We start from the raw sequence: 22356 nt of genomic DNA, 5'->3' as shown, positions 1-22356 counted from the left end.
ACACAAATAAAACAAGTGTTCCACGTAATTCAAATGTTTATAGAACATTTTCAAAGAATAAGGTAACTTTTTGTTCAAGAAAAACTGAAATTTAATGCTGCACATGTAAAATGGTCTATATGGACACCTGTTATCTACCAAGTGTAGCCTACAAGAGGGGATATGTTTTACAACCAAGGTGCACAGTGGAAAACAAAGCAAGTGCTGAAAGCTGAAGGCTTCTTTGCCCCAAAAGGCTGATCTACTTCTATGGTACTTGCACCAACAAACTGCAGTAAGGTTAAAGAGAAAGCAATTAAAGCTTGACACTGCACAGAAAAAACGACTGGCTTACGGGTCATCCATGAAGTCGTAGATCTCCCTCATGCCCACACCTCCCACATTGACAAAGAAGACAAGTCGTAACAGGACCAAGTAATGTTCGGGTGGCATCCACAGGACAAACTTCAAGTAAAACGTGTTCAGCTCTGCCAATAAAAACTGAGAAAAAAAGGATATTTTAATAATTTAACTAAAAAAGATTCAGTGAGTAAAGCCTGGACCACCCCCACCCCTTACATTTATTCCTAAAATAGATACGTATACTCAGACTTGCACAGAGAGGGCCCCAAAAGGAGCAACTAGAAAACATGCCTATCTGCTTGCTCTGAATTATGCAGCGCTACCTTCCAGTCACATCTTGAAGTATAGTTGAAAATGCCAAGCAATGGCAGTTGTACTTAATCTCCAGATTAGGCGTGAAAACCGGGCTCCACTATGGAGGACTATGCAAAACTCCCGCTAACTTCAACAGGACCAGGACCTCACTCTAGAATTTCGAAACCTATTAAAGCTAATGGGGGTTGTAGGCCCAGATGAGCATTCCAAGATTAATTATTAAGAAAGGTCTGAGGGAGCAGGGGAACAAGCCACCTCTTCATGGGAGTTCTTACATATGACTCATGCGGGGGATAGGGGAGGAGGGTTTGCCAGAAGCAGAGGGACCAAGGAGAAGTTCAAGAAGCACTAGTGCTTCCTGCCCTCTTCACTCAGCTAACTTCCCGTAGTTCATCATAAGGAAGGAGCTTCCTTTACCACTTTCTCCTGCACACACACACACACTATGACTGAGGTAATGTCGCACCTGGACCCTTCCGATCTCAGCAGCCCTGACTCAGTCAGCAGGTCTTTAGAGAGGGCATGGGGAATGAGACTATAGAGGGCTTCCAGGAGTAGAGAAGTCAAAAGGAAAGTGGGGATACATGCTTCCTCAGCTTCCTTTGCTCTCCCATTTCACGCTGCGTTCACTGAAAAAGGGAGATTTGGACAAAACTTGGTTAAAGCTTGAGCTAAAGTTATTGCCACTGGTTCCACAACATTCTACTCTGTCCCAGCTCTCATGCTATGCCCTCCATCAAGATATGAACACCTGTCAGGTGCCATAAGAACATTAAACGGTTTTAGGGGGGGCCTGCATGGAAGTGATTAGAATATTTTTTAAAAAAATAATGTTTTTGTAAGGCACACGGGTGAGGCACCAATGACGTGTGGCAGCAACCTTAATTCTATTTTTAACCAAGTTTATCTGGTGATTTATATAATTTTAGAATTACCACTAATGAATCCTAAAAGCATAAAAGTTGTCCTTCCAATGGCTACTGAAGAGACTGATTATAGATACACAAAATACCAGGAAACATAAGCAACAGATCCAGTTTGGGGCACTAATTACACAAGTGTCACTGACAAGATTTCACTGAGCAGCAGTAATTAAGTATTTACTTCGTGAGTTTATAGATGAACTGAAGTTTAAAAAGTGACAGAAAGAACCCCTACACGGAGAGTCACTTCAGTTATGGTACATGGCAGACTTGAGTTGAAGGATGTTTCTTGCACCAAAAATTAAAAATAATGAAAAATATTAGCAAGTAATGATTAAATCTGAGGTATATCTGTGAGATGAAGCTAGTTTAACAATCACAAACCAGATGCAAGCTGTTTTTGCCCAGAGAATCACTATGACTTGAGTTTGCCCCACACTAACATGAACTTGGCAATGCCCATTGCTAAACCTGAAGAAGCTGTCAACTAATGGCTGGCTCTTTCTTATTGTGCACGAAAGTTACTTTCATATTGGGTTCCGGGACCTCTTTATAGATATGCAGAATGTTTTACTAATATTGCTGTTCACTTCAACTCCCATAAAGAAATTGTATCAATCTGAGCAAATCCATTGTGGCATATGAATCTAACATACAAGACAAATTTTGTATTACAGAAAGTTTGGTGGTCTGAATTTTTATTCAAATTGACTATTGTCTATGTGTTTGCAAAGCGCCTAACATAGGTTGTAGGTGCTCCCACAAATTGTTAATTACATGTAATACATTACTTGCTCCAAAACCTGCCATTTGTCTTCTCCAATGAGAGTGAATTTATAATACATAACCATCTAAGATGCCCCACAAAGCAAATTGGATTAGAAAAATTTATTAGGCAACCCTTAAAATAAAAATGCCATCAGATTTTCATAGCAATCATTCATCCTCTACTAATTTAGAGTGATTAAGCAGCTGTTAGAACAGTCTGCTTATCAAATGTACAGATTATATATATATTTATATATAGTATCATGTAAATAATACAGTCCAATATCTAGAAAAAGCATCAAAAGCATTTCAAGTCTGCTGCATTTTTGCATTTCTCCACTTACTCTGGATATGACTGTTCTGGGACAGTGACAAATACATTTAATACATAAATACTCCGGAGAACAGAGCTAGACAAAACCAAGTGTCCAATATGATCAAATTGTTTAGTTCCCTTGTCTGTTCTTTGATGTATGTTAGATAGACCTGAACCAAAACACTGTGTTCTAGATCCATAGTGCCCAGAGCCCGAACTGCTGAGCACTAAGGTTCTGGTTTGAAACTGTCTCTAATTTTAATCTGATAATACTCCCCTGGAAGTGGGGAAAAAAAGGGATCTTTTCCTATGAAGTCTGCATTTTGGGTAGCACAATTTAATTACGCTTAGCATGCATGTTAAGCTACTTAGAATTGAAGTATATCACTCAGTAATCAAGATTAAAAATATTTTTGAAAGATCAATTTACAGATAGGAAGAAAGACAGTCCCAATTCCAGGGTGTCACACATAGTACGGCCAGAATTGGCAGAAAAAAAAACACAAAATTCCCATTAACACATTTATGAGTGCTGCAAACAAGTCATTTTACCAGTTAGTTTAAAAAGAAGTTTCCTTACTACAAAGATGATGCCACAAACTGCTAGCCATCTGCGCAGGCTGGATGCTGGCTTCCACTCAAATTTGACCCAGCTATAGGGTGTGAACTGGAAAGCAATTCTCTTTATTTTACCTCTGAAAAAAAGTCACCACACATCACTCTTATACCAGTTTTAAAGGAACAGAAAACATCCAATCTTTACAAACACATTTTAATTTTTTTTTAAATCAGGCATCAGTTCAAGCCACCAAACTTTTCTGCACTGAGCTAGGGGCCCTCTTTTCCCCCTGTATTAAACCCACCTTTATATGAAAGCCGCAGTAAGTCAACGTACTCTTATTTAAAAACCTGCTAAACAGCATATCAATTGAATTTTTACAAAACTAAATTTACATAGTTCCTATCCTGGGTGTCATCAAGTAAGAGCAGTCTCCACAAACCTAATTCAGAACCAGTAGTGCATGGTATTAGAGCATAACTATTATCCAATGACATTTTTAAAACTTAGAGGAGTTGAAGAAATAATGGTATAACGCTACTGAAGCTTTGAATGTTCTTGACCTGATCACTCATAAGTAGGTTAGAGTACACCCCTGCTCACAAAAGTATTTTCTATCCAGAGCTATGGCATTCTACAGTTCCTGTCTGTATTTATTTCAGGTTAATCTATAAACGTGTCTGGTTTCCACAAAACACTGCCATTTCTAGATTTCACAGTCAATGTGGAAGACGCCATTCTAGGAGGATGTATTTTCACTACACAAAACAAAGTTCACGTTAATATTTAACTCAGCATCAGCGGTCACAAAATAACCCACTAGTTATTGCACGTGCTTCAATCTTTACTGAATACACTTTTCAGTTACATAATCACCATGTCCTTTAACTGCCCAAATTATGCGATCATACGTGCACAGATTTTAATGAAATATAAGTCTCAGAACAAGCAGCACGATCTTCCATCACCATTTCAATTCTGGAACTCTTGGTATTACAGACACTTAAACTTGCTTCTACAGCAGAGGGTTATACAGCCAAAAAGGCCAGTTTTACTACCAAACTCCGATCACTGATGAGAAAATGGCACCCGAGACATGTGGTCAGAAAAACTGGAAACAAAAAGGATGCTAACGTAGTTTCCATTATTTTGTTGCATTTAATACGTCAGACTTCCTAAAGTATCTAGTTCCCACCTTGTGTCTTTTCTATACCTCATACCTTAAACTAGAACTCTCTCCAGCTGTTCATTTACAGATATGATCATTAGAATAATTTCACTGAAGACACCAGGGAAATGATGAAATGTCTGAATGGCATACAACTCTCCTTTATCTGTTAATATAGGCTGAAGAGCTGAGTTGTCACAGCTTTGAGACACACATCTGTGGATGTGCAATTCAACTTGTCCTTAACACTGCTTAAAAAGTTCTAAATCCCAATCTAATTCAAGCAACTGAAAACAGTAAGGTAAGAGCAGAGCAGCACCCACCAGTACGTTTCAAGAGTGCTGGCACCAGAGCTCAAGTCAGAAGACATTCGTTTTAGAAACAGAGGGTTAAGATACGCTAAGTTGCCATATAGTTTTTATTGTTGTCTCAAGATAAAGCTGGTTTTTAATAGAAGCCAGACTCTGATAGCATTTTAACCTGCTGCCTACTCAGGAAAATCAGATTAAGCAACTGTTGCTCAATTACAAAACCCAAAAGAACAAGTTGGCTCCTTCATGACATGAGTCTGTTTCATCACACAGGTCCTTACATTATTTCCAACGTAAGCCTCAAAAATGCTAATAAGGCAAACAGAACAAAAAGCCCTCCCCTTCTCACAGAAGTGAGCGGGTTTCCTTAAGATGTCCCTTTAAAACTCAGAGTATGTTAGCTGAACAAAGTCAAACAAAAAATTCCCCATATTAGGTTTATTTACAAAATTAGTTTACAGATTCTTGTTCTGAGCATAGAAATTAAATCCTTAAATAAAACTTCACCTATGATTCAGTATTTTAGTATCTTTGAAGTAAAATCCCCAAACTCATTTGAATTCTGCTACGTTTGGTTATGGAAAATTTTTCTAAAGTAGCATACTTGTACGTAGGAATGTTCCAAAGTCCTTGCCATTTATATGTTTTCAAAGAAAGCCATCCCAAAGTCTTCATTCCACAATAAATCCCAAATCCATTGCATAGGATTACATCCATTATCCACTGAAAGGAAAAAAAAAAAGTATTTAAGCAGCAGAACTACAAAACTGAAGCTTAATGGTCTAGTGAAGGCTATAAAATGGAAATACTACACACTGTTATGTGCAGGTACGTGTTTTAATGAAAAAGGAATGCGTTCTTACCGAATCGCTAGTTCATCCAATATTAAGATTCTTTGGAGACATGCCTCATACCTCCTGAAAGTCTAGCTAACCAGATACGCATTTGATGGACATCAGATTTTTAAACAGAGGGAAGAGTAAACCCTCTTCTTGATATATCAGTCCTATTACAGTAAATTGACCTCTCACTGCTCATTATGGTTGTGGCTCCATACACTGCCTATTTCTAGTGGGAACGTCTTAAAGCACACCAAAGAGTACACTTCTACCCTGATATCACGCTGTCCTCGGGAATCAAAAAAATCTTACTGCGTTATAGGTGAAACTGCGTTATATCGAACTTGCTTTGATCCACCGGAATGCACAGCCCCGCACCCCTGGAGCACAGCTTTACCGCCTTATATCCGAATTAGTGTTATATCGGGGTGGAGGTGTATTACCAGGTTGTGTTGCACTGGATTTTGCTGTGTCTGGTATTTAAGGTGTTTCTTGATCTTGAGCCTGTCATCCTCTATGTCTCCAGCTGGATTATCTGTCTCCAGGTTCAAGATGTAAAGTTCATGGGAGAGCTTAATTTCTCCCGTGCCCTATATTTATTGTGGAGCATTAATTCCTGAAAGGGGTCTCAGAGCTGGGAATATTGGCTGCTTTTTTAATTCAAAACTTGTTAGCATCTCTCAAAGTTGCTCACTTCATTAGTTCTACTATGACAACTTCCAATACTGCTATCTATTGATCAAATAGATATTTTCTTTGCTTTCTTTAGGAATGTGTTTAAAAAGATAAAGCGAACATTAAAAAAATGTTACAGCTCTAACACGAAGAAAGTACTTTTTCCCAAAGAGTTGACATTACATAAAAATTAATTTATGCAAAAAAAATCTATAGATAAATAGCATCACACCCAGAGAAGCTTGTTGCAAACTTTGAACACTCGTGTCTGATGGCATCATGCAGAAGATGAAGTCACACTTCAAATTGTATGGCCTGTGTTGTGAACATTGCCAGACTAGATTATAGTAGTGCCGTCTGGCCTTAAAGAAAAAAGTGTTAAGTATCTTAAGGCATCTATGGCTACAAATGATAGACAAAACTAAAATCTTGGAGTTTAGCGTAACTGAGACATTGCATGCTCCCATCTGCACTGCAAGACCAAACTATTTAAATGGCATTAGGGATGACTTTTTAATTTGAACTCCCAACACAATAGAAGGGACCTAGTTAAGATAGATTTACTTTACTGTACTGTAGCAATGTCTTTAAAAAAGCACCTATGTTTGTTGTCAGATGAACAGAGAAAAATGGAGTTTTCATAAAAGATTCAAAATACCAAAATATAAACAAGTTGAACACAAGTTGCACTGAGTCCACATTTGAAACTGATAAAAAGAAAAAGCATACGCACTATATACAAGCCTGTAATTTTCTCTGTGTTCCTCAATGTTCAAATATTGTGATTTATATGGTCATCAGAAAGTCATATCCAAACATTTATATACACTGAGTATAGATTAGTGTGGAAGGTACAACATATGCAGGAACAGAGAGAAATATGGATGGACATCTAATTGTGTACTATAGAGCTACCATTCCACAGAACAGATGTTTGTCAGTAAAGATATTTATACATCCACTGATAGTTGGGGAATCAAAACAAGGAAAGGGTTTTGTACTAGGCAACACACACACACATTTTTAATCTGTTTTTAAAAAAAGGGGAAGACGACACTGAGCTAAAACTCAATCACATCCATGTGCATATACAACTGAATAAATTTACATCTGATAGATAGCACATGAATGCTCACAAGCTACATCAATCCTGTGCCATAGCACAGTATCACTAGTTAGATGTCTATTTGGGCCATAGACAGATCAGATAATCAAGTTGTTTTCCGCATTTAAGATATACAGAATGCAGTACATACATGATCCCACCAACATTCACTGAAGTTTGGAAGCTGGTGTTCCAGACTATACTCCAGAAATTCAAACATTACACTGATGATCATACACATCCACCAGTCCCGAATCATTAGCGTCTGAAGAAAGAAAGGGAAGGAAATTTATCTTGGAGAATAACTTGCAAAGAATAAAAGCAGGATACAGTAACAGAAGGAAATACAATTCAAATGCAAGAGTCTATTACTATGTGCCTCTGCTACCAGGTGAAGGTGGCAGCAGCCAGCAGTGTTTTGGGGCTGCTCAGGAAAGGATCTTCCAGCTTGCTTAATGCAATTCTCAAAGCAGCCAACTGCCCTCAAATCAGCCATAGGGCTGTGTTCACCCATACTCGCATCACGTCTCCAAGTGACCCTGCATAGAAGGCACTGAGTGGAAATTTCCTATAAGATCCAGGTACATGTTTTAGGCTAAGCTTCTCAGTGACACACTTAACTCACTGGGTGCTGTTCTGATCCTGCTTCGCACATCTGAACAGCACTCCCACTCCTCACCTATCAGGAGGGGCTAGAAAAGGGAACTGCAGTTTTAGATTTTTCATGCGTAAAAAACAAACCATCCCAATCAGCGATCTACTCAAAAGGAGCCAACAATACTGAGTGTAGCTGGGAGAGGGCAGACACTTGAGTGCTCTCTTCCCAAACAGTTCCTTTTAGGATTGAAGATGACTGGCACTGGCTTGCAAGGTGTAGCGGTAAAAATGCAGCAGGTCTGTAAGCAACATTCTTACAGCATTAGAAATGTCAAGGTCAGGAGCATGGACAGACAGACTGTGCTGCTGTAGGTCTTGGAGCAGAATATTCAGACTGATGGGTGGTTGTAAACGTATCATAATCTGGATACTGGGAGGAGTGTAGCATAGGGCTCACTTTCCCAGCAGTCAGAAGGTGAGGATATAAATGCCTCCCCACCCTCCAGCCAAAAGGAGAAGAGCTGCCTACATGCAGCAGCCAAGAAAGGAGTGCCCTTCCTTTACTGCCAGCAGCTAAAGACTGAGCTTCTCACATGGCTGGGGTTCCCACAGCTTTCCTTCTACTAGTACAGTACAGCACCTGCCCAGCAATAGATTAGTGAGAGACCCAGGACACAGCTTTACTACAGAGAAAAAGGCACAGTCCTGAGGTGGAAGAGTAAGGGCAATCAAAGCCAGTCACATTTCTGCCCCTCCTATTTAAAACATGCTTTCCCCAAACCTGCTACATATAGAACTATATCCCCTAAATCTACACATACCTTATGTTAGATAACAGCATTTAGAGCTAGATTAACATTTAATCTCAGGCAGTTAAGTTGTGCTGTAATTCTATATTTAATGTGATCAGCTACACTGACTGAACCTTGGCAAAGCCAATAAGAAGCAGACACCTTTTAAAGATGTTTATGCTGATAATGTTCAACCAACATCTGTCCTGGGATCACACCGATGATAAAATAAAGGATCCACATAAGTAAAGTACTGAAAAGTAAGACCCTTAACTTTTCCATGTTTTTTCATGGGGAGTCAGGGTGCAGAACAGGTAAGAGTTTGTTTGAATTATGCAAGTCACAAGCAAAATTGAAAAACAGAATGTGCTCACTTTTGCATTCAAGTAGTATGAAAGAGAAAACAAGCTAACAAAGTGGCATAGGAATGTTTTAATGTCTAGGGAGGAATATAAGAGGCATATTTATTTTGCTATGCAGTACACAAATCTCTGCTTTGTGGAGCACATAGGTGATCAAAACAGATGAGCCAGACTCAAGAGACGGGACTACAAACAGTTGGACAGGAACAACATTATCAAATAAACCTCTTTGTAGGACATTCTCCCACATGACCCTGATACAGACTATACTCTTCTTGGCCTGGAGTAAATCTAATAGCTTGATTTAAGAGAGATCCAAGTCCTGTATCCTACCCCAACTTCCTTTAGTTCCTACAAAAACCTTGTTTTACTACTTGTGCTATGTCTTTTCACCCAGTCCCTCACTCTTCTAGGAAATCACACTCTGTCTAAGTTTTGGTCATATTTATTTTTATAGAAAAATTATTATTACACGAATGAGAATTCTCTCTCTATATCCAGGAGTATCAGACTGTAACAGAAGTATTCCTCATATCCCACACATGCTTCAAAACAAAAAGTCTTATATAGGTTAGCAAGCTCTTTTCTATTCATGGCAAATTACTACAGCAATGTCAAACCTTGCATTTTTGAATGGGGAGTGGAAGTAAAATGAAAACACGGATTTCTTACAATTCAAGTTTAACCTTTTCTGAATGATGCTGTTCAGGAGAGGACACAGATTAAGAGATCAACAAGGGATGCAAGGTAAAGTAAAACTTGTTAGTCAATTCACCTGAACAGACGATCGTCACATTTAGCCCTAAATATTCAGTATCTGATGTACTGCCCATGTTCCGCTGTAGACAAATTCAGCTGGCATTTCTTCCATGATTGGTGCATGCATGCTGACAGTTGCAATGATTAAGACATTGCCCCTTTATAGTACTTTTAAATTACGAACTAGGAGCTATTTGGAAAGTGTGAAGTGCTTAGCATGTGGAATTCTATTGGTATATCATGTATCTTGGTGAACGGTAACTTCACCACAGCCTACACTGCACATTATCTTTTCCACAGTCTATGTTAAGATCACTCAAGCATTTAGGATGCTGGGAAAATAAAGGATTTTGCTTTTGCATATTCTTTGTTTTATCCATCTGACCTTAATATGAATCATCTCTGCGGAAGCAGAAGCTTGTTAGTGGAATGTTATTTAGAAAAGAAATTAAATGACCTACTATGGTCAGAAAAAATAAGACTTATTATTATGCAAACACTTATTTAAACTAGTTCATGGATGACTGCCTAATATAATTGATTCTGAACACTGGTAACATTGAAACAGAAGCAGTCAAGCGCTCAAAGCAGAAGAGCACTAATGAAAACATCTGAACACAGAGAGGACTGATTCTTACTTTTAGATACCAGCCAAGGAAGTGAGCAGGAACAAATCCATCCAGTTTGTCCTATAAACCAAGTGGAGATGTTAGGTTATTTGTTATACAGAAGATCAATATTTATTCTCAAGGCCTGCATTTTTATCTAGGTAATATAGTAGTGGAACTTAAATCTTTTCAACTGCCTTAGCTGCTATTTGAAATGCATGCAAATTCCATATGCTTCTCCATACCCATGAAGTATTGCACACACTCAGGTAATGTGATCTAAAGCAAACTTAGAAACTTCAAGAAGGGCCGGGGGGGAGGGTGAGGAGAGGGCCACTTGGACTAAGACAGGGTGTAGAGGTTCAGGCAGAAGCCAGGGGTCAGGCTGCAGGGAAACCAGCAGAAGAGTCTGATCACCAGAGCATGCTCCTCTCAGGAGCCCGGAACAAAACCTGAGTTTTCCAAGCTCACCTTTGTTCTGCTGTCAGCAAATAGATATAAAATCCATGGGCAAAAGGTGTGTCTAATCCCCCTCTAGTGTTGGTGCACCTACAGAATAACTTGCTATTGCTATCAGTTACTCCATTAGCTCAAGTGGCAGAGGAGTATGCAGTGGATCTAAAGGTTCCAACCTTGTCTGCTGCACGACCACCGTAAAAGCTTGGAGATCAGTGTACATAACTAACACCAATTCCTGTGGTTTCAGATTTTATGCCTCTGGCTTGTGGATCTGGGAACACAATTCATGTGGCTTCTTGAATCTCAGGTGAAGATACAAAAGCGTGCAATTTATAGGTCATTCTGTAGCATGTAAACAGCATTTAAACTTTTAGCTGTCTGTAAAAAGGAGCTAAATACGCTATTATTAAGCATAAAGAGAAGCTAACTCTAGTAGGAACAGAGGAATAGGTATCGATTTACATCAGTACTTTGAACAGCAGCTAAATCATTTACCCCTTCTCCAAAAGTAGTTAATTTGGATACAAAGAGATGCATATCTTGACCTGATTAATACTAAACATCGAGAGAAAAGAAACAAGGAAAATGGTGAATAAAAGTCTAAAACTAAAGAAAAGACAAATGGATTATGGATTCAGCAATAAAACATATATGAAAGAGTGCACATTAGAGTATCAAATAGGCAACATTTCACACAAAAACATGAAGACTCACTAACCAAGAGCTTTTTTATTTCAATTTCTTACCCAGACATTGTGAAATGGATCAGTCTTGTTGCCTGGATCGTAAATAAGGCAGTTCCCACCATAGTCTCTTTCTGGCAAGGCAACTCCTAAATTTGGATCAATGTATTTCATGAACTGTCTGCCATCGTGAACAGTCTGCAGAATTAACACATCCGTCTGTTAGCAGCTGATAGTTAACAGGCAGGAAAATCCGAAGCATTGCTAACTAGTGATTCCCTCTCTTCAATGATTTTTACATTTATGTTGCAGAATACCTCAGACATGTAGTCAAGGCTCCTTAAATGAAGGTTGAATGGTTACTAATTTATATTCCTAGCTCTCATGACCTCCAGTACTCAGTGCTGAAGCTGATTCAAGTGACTAGTCAAGACTGTATTAAGGTACAATCCTACAGTCTAGACTAGGAAAACCGGAGACAGATTTGACTTAACTTACTGAAGAGCTTCTATGCACCAATCAAGAAAAAAAAAAAAGCCTATAAGGCTCATAATTTAAAAGTTGAGACATAACCCCCCCTCTTTCCTTTTCCCATCACCTCTGCGGGGCGATCAACAACCACCAAACCATACCAGTTCATTCTTCAGGGGCTACAATATCTATGGCCCTCATATCAACTGTTCATTTTGGTTTTGGTTCCTTAGGACAGGAAACATCCAGCAGCATTTCAAACTAGCTACAGTCCATATGTCTGCCAACTAAATGCATGCTAAAAATCAGCAGATTTAAAACACAGATTAAACACCATACAAAGAGGAGTTGTCATGCACAAATGTTTACTTTAGTTATAGAAAGAGCAGGATCAAACTAAATTCTGTGGTTAGAGTTTACTAGAAGTCCTCAAATACGAAATACAATTTTGTTTTCAAATTAAGGTCAGACCAATATCATGAACAATAGGACTTCAAGGAAACTAAAGGAAAGTCTTTAGCGAAAAGATTAATTCATGTAACAAGCAATCCCCATCATATGTAACTAATTTGCTAAAGAACAAATATTTCCTAATGGAATCACAAACATTGTCATAGCCAATGCTTTACACTAGCAGCAACATGATAAATGGAGTAGTGTTTGTTATGACAGGCTAATGAGCAGACAAATAGCAATCAAACCAGGAAAGTGTAAAGGGGGGGAGGAATCAAATCCGTGTAACGAAAGTCAGTAACATGACAAAACAAAGTAGTCAAGTTAGACTAATTTCACATTTACCACAACAAAGATTTGTTACACAAATGAGCTTCAATCGGCTTTTAGGAGAGTCAGTAATATTCACCTATAGGGAACAGACTAAGTCCAAGAAAAATGTACGTTCAAATATTTACAAGATAAATATTTGGTTTAAAATTGAAGGATTGGGCAATAGCTAGTAAACATGTCGTTTGCAATTAGTGGTTGAGCAGACCTAGAAGATGGCAGGACACATAACCAGAGGAAAGAAAAGCAATTATAAACAAACTGCTATCCAAGAAAGAAAAACTACAGCAGTATAGCTCCGCATATGAAATCAAACTGAAGCATTCAAATATTGACAGTAAGTTGCAACAATGCTGTCTGGGAAAACGTAAGATAACCAGCATGGTGAGGACATGAGAATGAATGGGGGACTGATTACTCAGGGATACAAACTACTTAAAAAGGAACAAAAGGAGAAAGATAAATTTGTTCATCATGTAAAAGGCTCAGGACCCCAACACAAGGGGGCAGACAGCTTGTAAGAGACAGGAAAGAACGAATTTAGTTAAGATCTAGTAATCAAGTGTCATGTAAGCATAGGCAAAAACATTAAGCGGGACACAGTGGACTGGTTCAGTGGGTACTAGTACAAATCAGTTTGGACAAGCCAGTAGAGGTAAAAAATTACTGACTGCTCTCTTGCTCCTAAGGCTTCTGCCGCTGACGTTTGGGGAGGTAATCAGGCTGAATGAGAGGGAGTGCTACTTGCAGCAATATGGACCCAGGGCAAACTTCAGACGAACTTCAAAAGTTTTGCTAAACATTTAGATCTTGTTTGCAAAGCAGGCATCATAGTCTAATGGAAAGAGAAGATGGGAGCCAAAAACTCCTGAATTCTAATCTGTTTTGCCAATAATTCACTTTGTCACCATGGTCAAATCCTTTAACTTTGCCTGATTTTCCCTCTCTACTGTGGAAGCCTGTAAAATAGAGCCGTTTATCTACCTCACAGCAGCGTTGATAATTAATGTTTTTATATTTTCAAAAGAGCTGTACTTGAGATAAATATTACTAAAATTTCAAGATCAGAAAAAGTCTCTTGTTATGAAATGCAATTAATTCAGCATGTAATACCCTAATAGCCTACAAAATAAGAACTGTAGACTAACAGAGTAAGATCACAAGTAACAGAAAGACTGACAAGCCTTTCTATTCTCATCCCTCTAACATTCCCCTCTGGGCTGAACTATCACCATGTGCATTTCCTGAAGAAAACATCCGCCCCCCCCCGCCCTTCCTCCATGTATTTTGGTTTGTTCAGTTTTTGGGGATGGAAGACATGACACTACACCCCATATTCATCGTAGTGGTATCGTTATGATAATTATCATGCATTCTGTACAAGATGTGTCTTGTCAGGTGTTTAGACTACGTATCTGCATTTCAAATGTGCTTACTCTGGAAAACCCCTACAGCTAGCCTTTCAGATACAATGATGAAGCTAGACAGTGCTAATGGCCCATTTACAAGGACAACGGACGATCGAAAAGCTTAGTGTTCCTGTAACCTTTCAGCCAGCCTATAAGTAATGGCTGCGATGATTCGTCAGGATATGCAAAGGCATGTGATCAGACCACATGACACTGAACTCCATTTTGGTACCTGTATTTGTCCACAAACTGGACAGGGAACTGAGTTTGGAACAAAAGGTTCCCGCCATATGGAAAAAACTATATAAGGCAGGGAGTGACATCGTCTCATGGCCTTCCTCCCCACACAAGAGAACGCCTGGAAACACCTGAGGAACAAAAACTGAACTGGGGGAAGTGCTGGTCCCAGGCTAATGGGATTTCTAGCCTGCGTATGGAGACTTGTGGAGTGCTTATACCATCAGTCAGGGTGAGAGATTACTGACTCAAATCCTAGCTAGTATTTTAGGCTTAATTTGCTGGTTTTTGTTTAATTTCCTAGGTAACCTGCTTTGATCTGTTTGCTATCACTTATAATTAGCGCAGAGGGGCACAGCGGTTTCCATGGCTCCCAGACTGCACCCTGGGAGGCAACAACCTATCGCAGATGGGATGCAAACTGAGTAAGAATGAAAAAATAGATATCTATGATATCAAGCTGGGAAGGGTTGCAAGTATTTTGGAGGATAGGATTAAAATTCAAAATGATCTGGACAAACTGGAGAAATGGTCTGAAGGATGAAATTCAATAAGGACAAATGCAACACACTCATTTAGGAAGAAACAATCAGTTGAACACATACAAAATGGGAAATGACTGCCTAGGAAGCAATATTGCTGAAATGGATCTGAGAGTCATAGTGGATCACAAGTTAAATATGAATCAACAGTGTAATACTGTTGCAAAAAAAAAAAGCAAACAACATTCTGGGATGTATTAGCAAGAGTGTTGTAAGCAAGACCCAAGAAGCAATTCTGCTCTACTCCGTGCTGATTAGGCCTCAACTGGAGTATTGCGCCCAGTTCCAGGTGCCACGTTTCAGGGAAGATGTGGAAAAATTGGGGAAAGTGCAGAGAAGACAACAAAAATGATTAAAGGTCAAGAAAATGTGACCTATGAGGGAAGACTGAAAAAATTGGGTGCGTTTAGTCTGAAGAACAGGGGGCATCATAACAGTTTTCAAGTACATAAAAGTTTGTTACAAGGAGGCAGGAGAAAAACTGTTCTCCTTAACATCTGATAGCGAGACAATAAAGCAATGGGCTTAAATTGCAGCAAGGGCAGTTTGGACATTAGGAAAAATTTCTTAACCATCAGGGTGTTTAAGTACTGGAATAAAATGCCTAGGGAGGTTGTGGAATCTCCATCATTGGAGATTTTTAAGAGCAGGTGAGACAAACACCTGTCAGCAATGGTCTAGATAATACTTAGGGTATGGCTACACTGGCACTTTACAGCGCTGCAACTTTCGTGCTCAGGGGTGTGAAAAAGCACCCCCCTGAGCGCTGCAAGATACAGTGCTGTAAAGCCTCAGTGTAATCAGTGCGGCAGCACTGGGAACGCGGCTCCCAGCGCTGCACGCTACACCCGTAGGGGATGTGGTTTACATGCAGTGCTGGGAGAGCTCTCTCCCAGCGCTGGCGCCCCGACCACACTCCCATTTCAAAGGACGCTTTGAAATTTCAAGTGTAGCCATACCCTAAGTCTTGCCATGAGTGAGGGCCACTGGACTAGATGACCTCTCAAGGTCCCTTCTAGTCCTATGATTCTATGAGTCATCAGCAAATTAATTACATGTGATGGGGATTGTTTGATGGTACATGAATTTCTCTTTCTGCTAATGACTTAACTTTAGTCTCCTTAAGACTTAAGCACTCAGACCTCATTTGCAGTTGCTCCTTACAACAGTGGATGTATATATTAGGTATTTCATTTTTAATGGAAGAAATATTTCCTTAGCAACTTTCATCCAAGATACACAATGTATTTCACAAATATTAAGCCTTGCGAGGCAGTTAATTTTCATGTCAATTTTACAGAGGAGTGAACTGAGAGCTAATGTGACTTGCCCAAACTCAAATAGCAAGTCTGCGGTAGTGCAAAAAAAAAAAAAAAAAAAAAAAAAAAAGAAAGCAAGGGTATGTCTACACTGCACACTAGCCCAGGCTCCAATTCAGGTTTTTCGCCCAAGCCCCACTTGCATCCACACACAAATCAAGAGAGCAAGCATTAAGGACCTAGGGTCCTAGGACCTGCTAGGAAGTGGGGTCCGAGCCCAAGTCCAATTGGGAGTCAGGTCTCGGGCTGTGTGAATGCAGCTCAACCTGCAGACCTGAGTCGGAAGGTCTGTGCAGTGCAGTATGGCTGCATTAGCACAGCTGAGAGACCTAGGTCCACAAATTGTAAACCTGGGTTTACAATGCAGCATGCTCAAGTAAGGGCTTGGAAATACCGAGTCTGCAGGCCCAGGCCTCATAGACCTTGACTTAGCATGCAGTATAGACATACCCCAAGAGTACCGTCTCCCAGTCTTCTGATGCAGCCACCAGAGAACACTGCCTCCTCACCATCTCTGGCTAAAGGAAACAGCATCTTGATGAGGCTTTCAACTAGCCTAGGGTTTGAACTACATGCTATGGAGAAATGGGAAAGGGGTATATTTAAGCAGTTTTACCACCTCTCCTTCATACCAGCAAAGAACTTTCATATTCAGAGCAAGACCCCAGTTGTTATTAAGAGTCAATTCTTAAGTTCCTTACCTGGAAGAGTATAAAGATGAGGAAGAGCTCATACACAACGCTGACACACAGCCAAAACCTCCAGTAAGCTACAGAAACAAACAGGATGTTAGCAAGGCTTCTAGCAAAATATCCATTGGCAATTCGTTTATCAGTAGCATGATTAAAAAACCATTTCACACAGAGCACCCTTCTGCTCCTCCACTAAGAAATACTAATGCAAAACAGTGAAGTAAGGAGCTCCACCAATAAGCTTCCCAAATGGTGCAAGTCTATTCAGGCAACATTTAAACAGCCCATTACATCAATCCACTTGCAGAACTTGTGTGATTCCTACTGATCTCCCAGAGCCATTAATATGCAAGATAATGCTCTTCTACAGCTTTTCATTGGGGTCCACAAGAATGCATCAGAATTCAGCAAACTTTTAATGCGCATGTTTAAGAGATAAGGCAAAAAAAGTTGAATTACATTTCTCTTGCAGGACTTTCCCTATGAAAGGTTTCTCAAGTTCCCCACCACACTTTATAATGACTCCTTAAAGCAAATCTGTTGCTTATTGAACTAATCCCATCTCCTTCACTTCCTGATGTTACCTGATTCTTCAGCTTTACTTTTTATCCTATGCCTAGTACACCTTGGCAGACCTCTTTCTGGACACCAAAAATTGCCGTCCCATGGCAGTCCCAATTCTTTAAGATCGCTAAGCAGTACTGCTTCTTTCATTTTTAGAAGCCTATCTTCCTCTGTGTGGAACGCTACATTTTCTTAAAGGTGAGCAGAGGGCATTTTTCAAAGTTTACTATTAAAATGGTATTACAAGGAGGTTAAGAAAAAAAGCAAAGGGTTTAAAAGTAACTACACGACAAGATCTATAGAGACAATGCAAACTATTGGAAGTTAGCTAACCTGTTTGAGAATGAGGTCTTAACCTCAGACAACACGTTTCTATAAAATACCATTGTGATGCTGTATGATTGAAGATGTTCATTTGTATCATTGTTGCTACCACTGTTATACAAAGCACATCATGTAAGGTGTCAATGGAAAGGTTACAGTCTGGCAACACACATTTTTTCATGTTCTCTGTGTATATATACACATCTTCCTACTGTATTTTCCACTGCATGCATCTGATGAAGTGTGTTTTAGCCCACAAAAGCTTATGCCCAAATAAATGGGTTAGTCTCTACGGTGCCACAGGTACTCCTCGTTCTTTAACCTGGTTAAATCCATGTATTATCACTCAGGGATTCTCAAACTGGGGGTCGGGACCCCTCAGGGGGTCACGAGGTTATTACATGGGGGGGGGTCGCGAGCCGTCAACCTCCACTCCAAACCTTGCTTGCCTCCAGCCTTTATAATGGTGTTAAATATATTAAAAAGTGTGTTTAATTTATTAGGGGGGATCACACGCAGAGGCTTGCTATGTGAATGGGGTCACCACTAAAAAAGTTTGAGACCCACTGCTCTATCTGAAGTTATGAATATTGGCTATGTATTTGCATATCAAATGGGTTTGTTCTTCAAGGTAGTTTACAACTACTCTTGCCAGCCCATTGTGAATGAACTATTCAAGCTTGATGGGCCATTAAGAATCAACTCTTCAGATAGCTCTTCCTGAGGAGGCTTCAGACAGCAAGGAGCCAATAGCCACCCCTGTGATTCAGCAAAACAAGTATAAGGGCATGTGATGTGGACATGTGATCCCTGACTCCATCTTTGTCAGTAACTTTCCATACACAGAGTCTACAGGCATTGTTTGGGACAATAACTTCCCATGCATATGGCAGAGGATATAAAAGAAACCAGAGTTATCTCCGTTTTGCCTCATTTCTGCTCCAATTCTCTGGGCTATGGATTTACAACTAAAAGGAGCACTTTGGACAACCGACTGAGGATCTTCCAACCTTTAGACGTTACCAGAGAGAGTTTTTACAAGCTAGCAGATTATTCCATCACTACTACAAAGCTGATCTAAGGACTTTGCAATCTTTCTAAGTATATGATTTAACCATTTATATTCCATTCTTTTCTTAATAAATTCTTAGTTAGTTTATTAAGGATTGGCTGACAGCATGATATTTGGGTAAGGTCTGAAATATATACCGACCTAGGTGTAAGTCTGATCCTTTGGGATTGGTAGAACCTCACATATAGTGAATTGGGTTTTCAGTAACTTCTCACTATATTAGACCAGTTTGTCTGGAAGGGAACTAACTGGAATGCCTAAAGGGGACTACGTTTGGCTCCTTGTTAACCAATGTGGCGTTACAGAAGCTTGTTACTAGTTTGGTAAATCTAATTATAGAATAAGCCACCAGGTTTTGGGATGTGCCTGCCCTGTTTCTTGAAGTCTGCTCTGAGTGCGGAATTCTCAGTGTGGTCCATTCTAGACACCTGGTAACAACTGTTCCTTTGTGTTCCACACTCCTTGTATCCCCTCCATCAACAGTCACCTTTCCACAACTAGTATGACATTGCAGTCCCATCCAAGCAAAAAAGTACACAAATTAAAAAAGAGTATCTTTGGCACTTCTGGCTCCCTGCTCTGCCAATCCCACCTCTGACTTCAAGTCCTTAACACTCCAGCAATAGGTCCGTCTGCCTCTCATGGATCCAACCTTTGTGGGTGCCCTGGGCAACCTCTCAGGACCTGGATCCTATCCTAATTCATTCCTCTTCTTTTCTCAAGATCTACACAAGTGAAATTTAGGAGACAGAAATGGGGCATAAAGAGATAGGGGCCCCAGACTGTTTTTATGTTTGTACAGCACCTATCACAATGGGATCCTGGTCTGTGATTAGGGCTCCTAGGAGCCGTTGCAATACAAATAAATAATAAAATCAACCCCCTGGATCGGAATGTCAACTCCCTCTAACAGTCAGAGCCAGACACCTTGACCTAAACACCTGGGAGCTTGCAATCTGTATGTGAACTCTCCCCTATGTCAAGAACTTGGATTAAGGCCATTAGAAAGTTCCATGCTGTGAACTGGCTTAGCCCACCTCTATGGTGAAGCATCCATTAGAGGAGATAAACACCTCAGGGTAAACTCCAAGTAGTATGTGACCAATTCATTTCACCATGTCCACTGGTTTACATAATGGGGAGCAGTTAAAAGAACTTTTGATTTGCAATTGGATAACACCCAGGTCCTCCAATCAGTAATCATTCCTGGGAGATTTTCTTGATAGCTCTCTCAAGAACCCTGCCTTTCCAGGGCTACATCTGGATATTTGGCCTGACTGGTTCTGGGCAAACAGGACGCTGTACAAGAGAATCAGCATTCAAATGGTCAGTGGAGAGAATTAGCTGTTGCATGTCTGGGACATCATTTCCTCAACTTCCACTAGTTTTTTTCATGGTTAGTCCTTAGTTCTAGTGAAGGCAGGTAAACAACTCTAATATTACAAATCAGACATTAAAAACCCTATGGGAAAAAAGGAAACCAGGAGGAACTTTGACACAAGTACACAGATTTTGTACAAGTTGCTCATCAGTACTTCACTGGACAATGACTGGATTTTTAGAAGAACAAACACTATTACTTTAAAGAGGGTTACATGCACTCTGGAAATCAATAAGGAAAATATCAAATAATAGTCCTACCAACCTTGATAGTATTTCCTTACAGAATAAATGGGTGCTTTGCATGCTGTTTTTTAAGACTGAATTGAGCAAAGCAAACTTATCACAGGGCTAAAAAAGTTTATTTTCTAACAGACTGCTCCTAACACCATCTTAAAAATAGCTTCAGATGTGAGAGGTTGTGATCATTTTCAGCAAAACTGCCAAATAAATCTTCTCAGGATGGCCTACTTTGCATGTTGGGGACAAAGAATAGCTCTGACCTGGATAACTGGGAGTTCAGAGCTTCTACTTTGCAACTTTCAAACTCAGACTGAAGATTAACTTCGGTAGTTTTATTTACAAGTTTACTAACAGAGAGAAAATATGTTCTTGGAATAACCAGCTAAGAGAAAAGTACAACACAGAAGTAGCGCATACAGATTACCAAACTAGCATTTTAATAATAATCACAGGATTTGTCCAAAATTACTCATGTTGCCCTTTTTCTCAGTCATGCAACACTATGAGACTAAGCAGCACTATGCAACCTTATTAGAGCATCTTCCCTCAAGGAAAAAACACTAACGTGCAATGTAATTTGTACAGTGCAGGTTGCTTTGTTCTCGCTTACTATTGCTGGTTCCCCTTCAACAACTGTCAGTGTCTCCTCACTAGTCTGACATTACCAAGTTTGATAGCTCTTGGGAAAGGAATAGAATACCAGATATCTATCCAATTTTTGTTTCTGGGCATTAGTAAACAAGATCAATTCCGGGATAGTTTTTGAGAGGGCTATATTAAGAGTTGGCTCCCTTCAATTAATGCCTTCGAATGCTTCCAAGTTAGAAGAATCTCAGATTGAAAGACACCAATTGCAAGTTTTATTCAAAGCACCAAGGCTTCTTGCCTCAAGCATCTAGACTATAAATACTACCCAATCCAATATGGGGTCAATGCTTTGTCAGAAGCTAGATTTGGATTTTGCTAAATGGGAAGTCTAGGGGAGGAAGATGCTAGTGGAACCAGTCAGGTTGCTGTTTTTAAGCTATTTGACAGATTTGCGAAGCATTAAAAAGGAAGCCTCCTACTTCTTTTCTTTCAGTTAATATATATACCCCGTGAGACTAGCATAAATCCCTCATGCCCAAGCCAGAAAGTGAGAAATGTCTGGACTCTGATTTCTGAGTATGGTTTTCCTTACGGAGTGTCTGCTTCAAGTCCTCACCATACCAATTACAGCTAGACAGCTCTTTATAAGATCAGTATACAACTATACTCAAAGCCCATACTCAGCAGTTATCAACGGTTCACTGTCAAACTGGGAGGACATATCTAGTGAGATCCTGCTATTCAATATTTTCATTAATGACTTGGATAAAGGAGGGCGGGGTATGCTTATAAAATTTCATGATGGCACCAGGAGTGCTACCCATTTTGGAAGACAGGATTGGAATTAAAAATGACCTTGACCAATTGAAGAACTGGTCTGAAGATCAAGATGATGAAATCCAGTAAAGACAATTACAAAGTACTACATTTAGGAAGGAAAAATCAAATGCACAGCTACTAAATGGAGAATAACTGGCTAGGCGGTAGTACTGCTGAAAAGGATTTGGGGCGTCATACAGATAGTAGAAGTTAATAGAACAGAAATACTTTATATCTCTTTTGACTGTAAAGGGTTAACAAATTCAGTAAGCCTGGCTGTCACCTGACCAGAGGACCAATCAGGGGACAGGATACTTTCAAATCTTGAGGGAG

At 39.7% G+C, this 22356-nt stretch overlaps 1 protein-coding gene across 4 annotated transcripts in view; it reads right to left on the bottom strand.

The window, feature by feature from the left end:
* The window catches only part of PTDSS2 (phosphatidylserine synthase 2), an 81084-nt gene that overhangs the window by 11361 nt on the left and 47367 nt on the right, over positions 1-22356 (bottom strand). For 3 of the 4 annotated variants that reach the window (XR_012655743.1, XM_075065040.1, XM_075065041.1), the window contains 7 exons: positions 17043-17110; positions 11644-11778; positions 10469-10519; positions 7473-7586; positions 5307-5425; positions 3245-3359; positions 335-480 (listed from right to left, as the gene is read on the bottom strand). Coding sequence is in view for 3 of the 4 variants with exons in the window: in XM_075065040.1 (XP_074921141.1) it covers positions 335-480; positions 3245-3359; positions 5307-5425; positions 7473-7586; positions 10469-10519; positions 11644-11754 (656 nt within the window). In the remaining variant the exon portion in view is untranslated. The remainder of the gene's footprint in view (positions 1-334; positions 481-3244; positions 3360-5306; positions 5426-7472; positions 7587-10468; positions 10520-11643; positions 11779-17042; positions 17111-22356) is intronic. The other variant, XM_032773120.2, reaches the window with a different exon arrangement.

Source organism: Chelonoidis abingdonii, chromosome 4 (genome assembly GCF_003597395.2).
Source record: "Chelonoidis abingdonii isolate Lonesome George chromosome 4, CheloAbing_2.0, whole genome shotgun sequence".
NCBI lineage: Eukaryota > Metazoa > Chordata > Testudines > Testudinidae > Chelonoidis > Chelonoidis abingdonii.
This window is presented reverse-complemented; position numbering and strand designations above follow the sequence as displayed.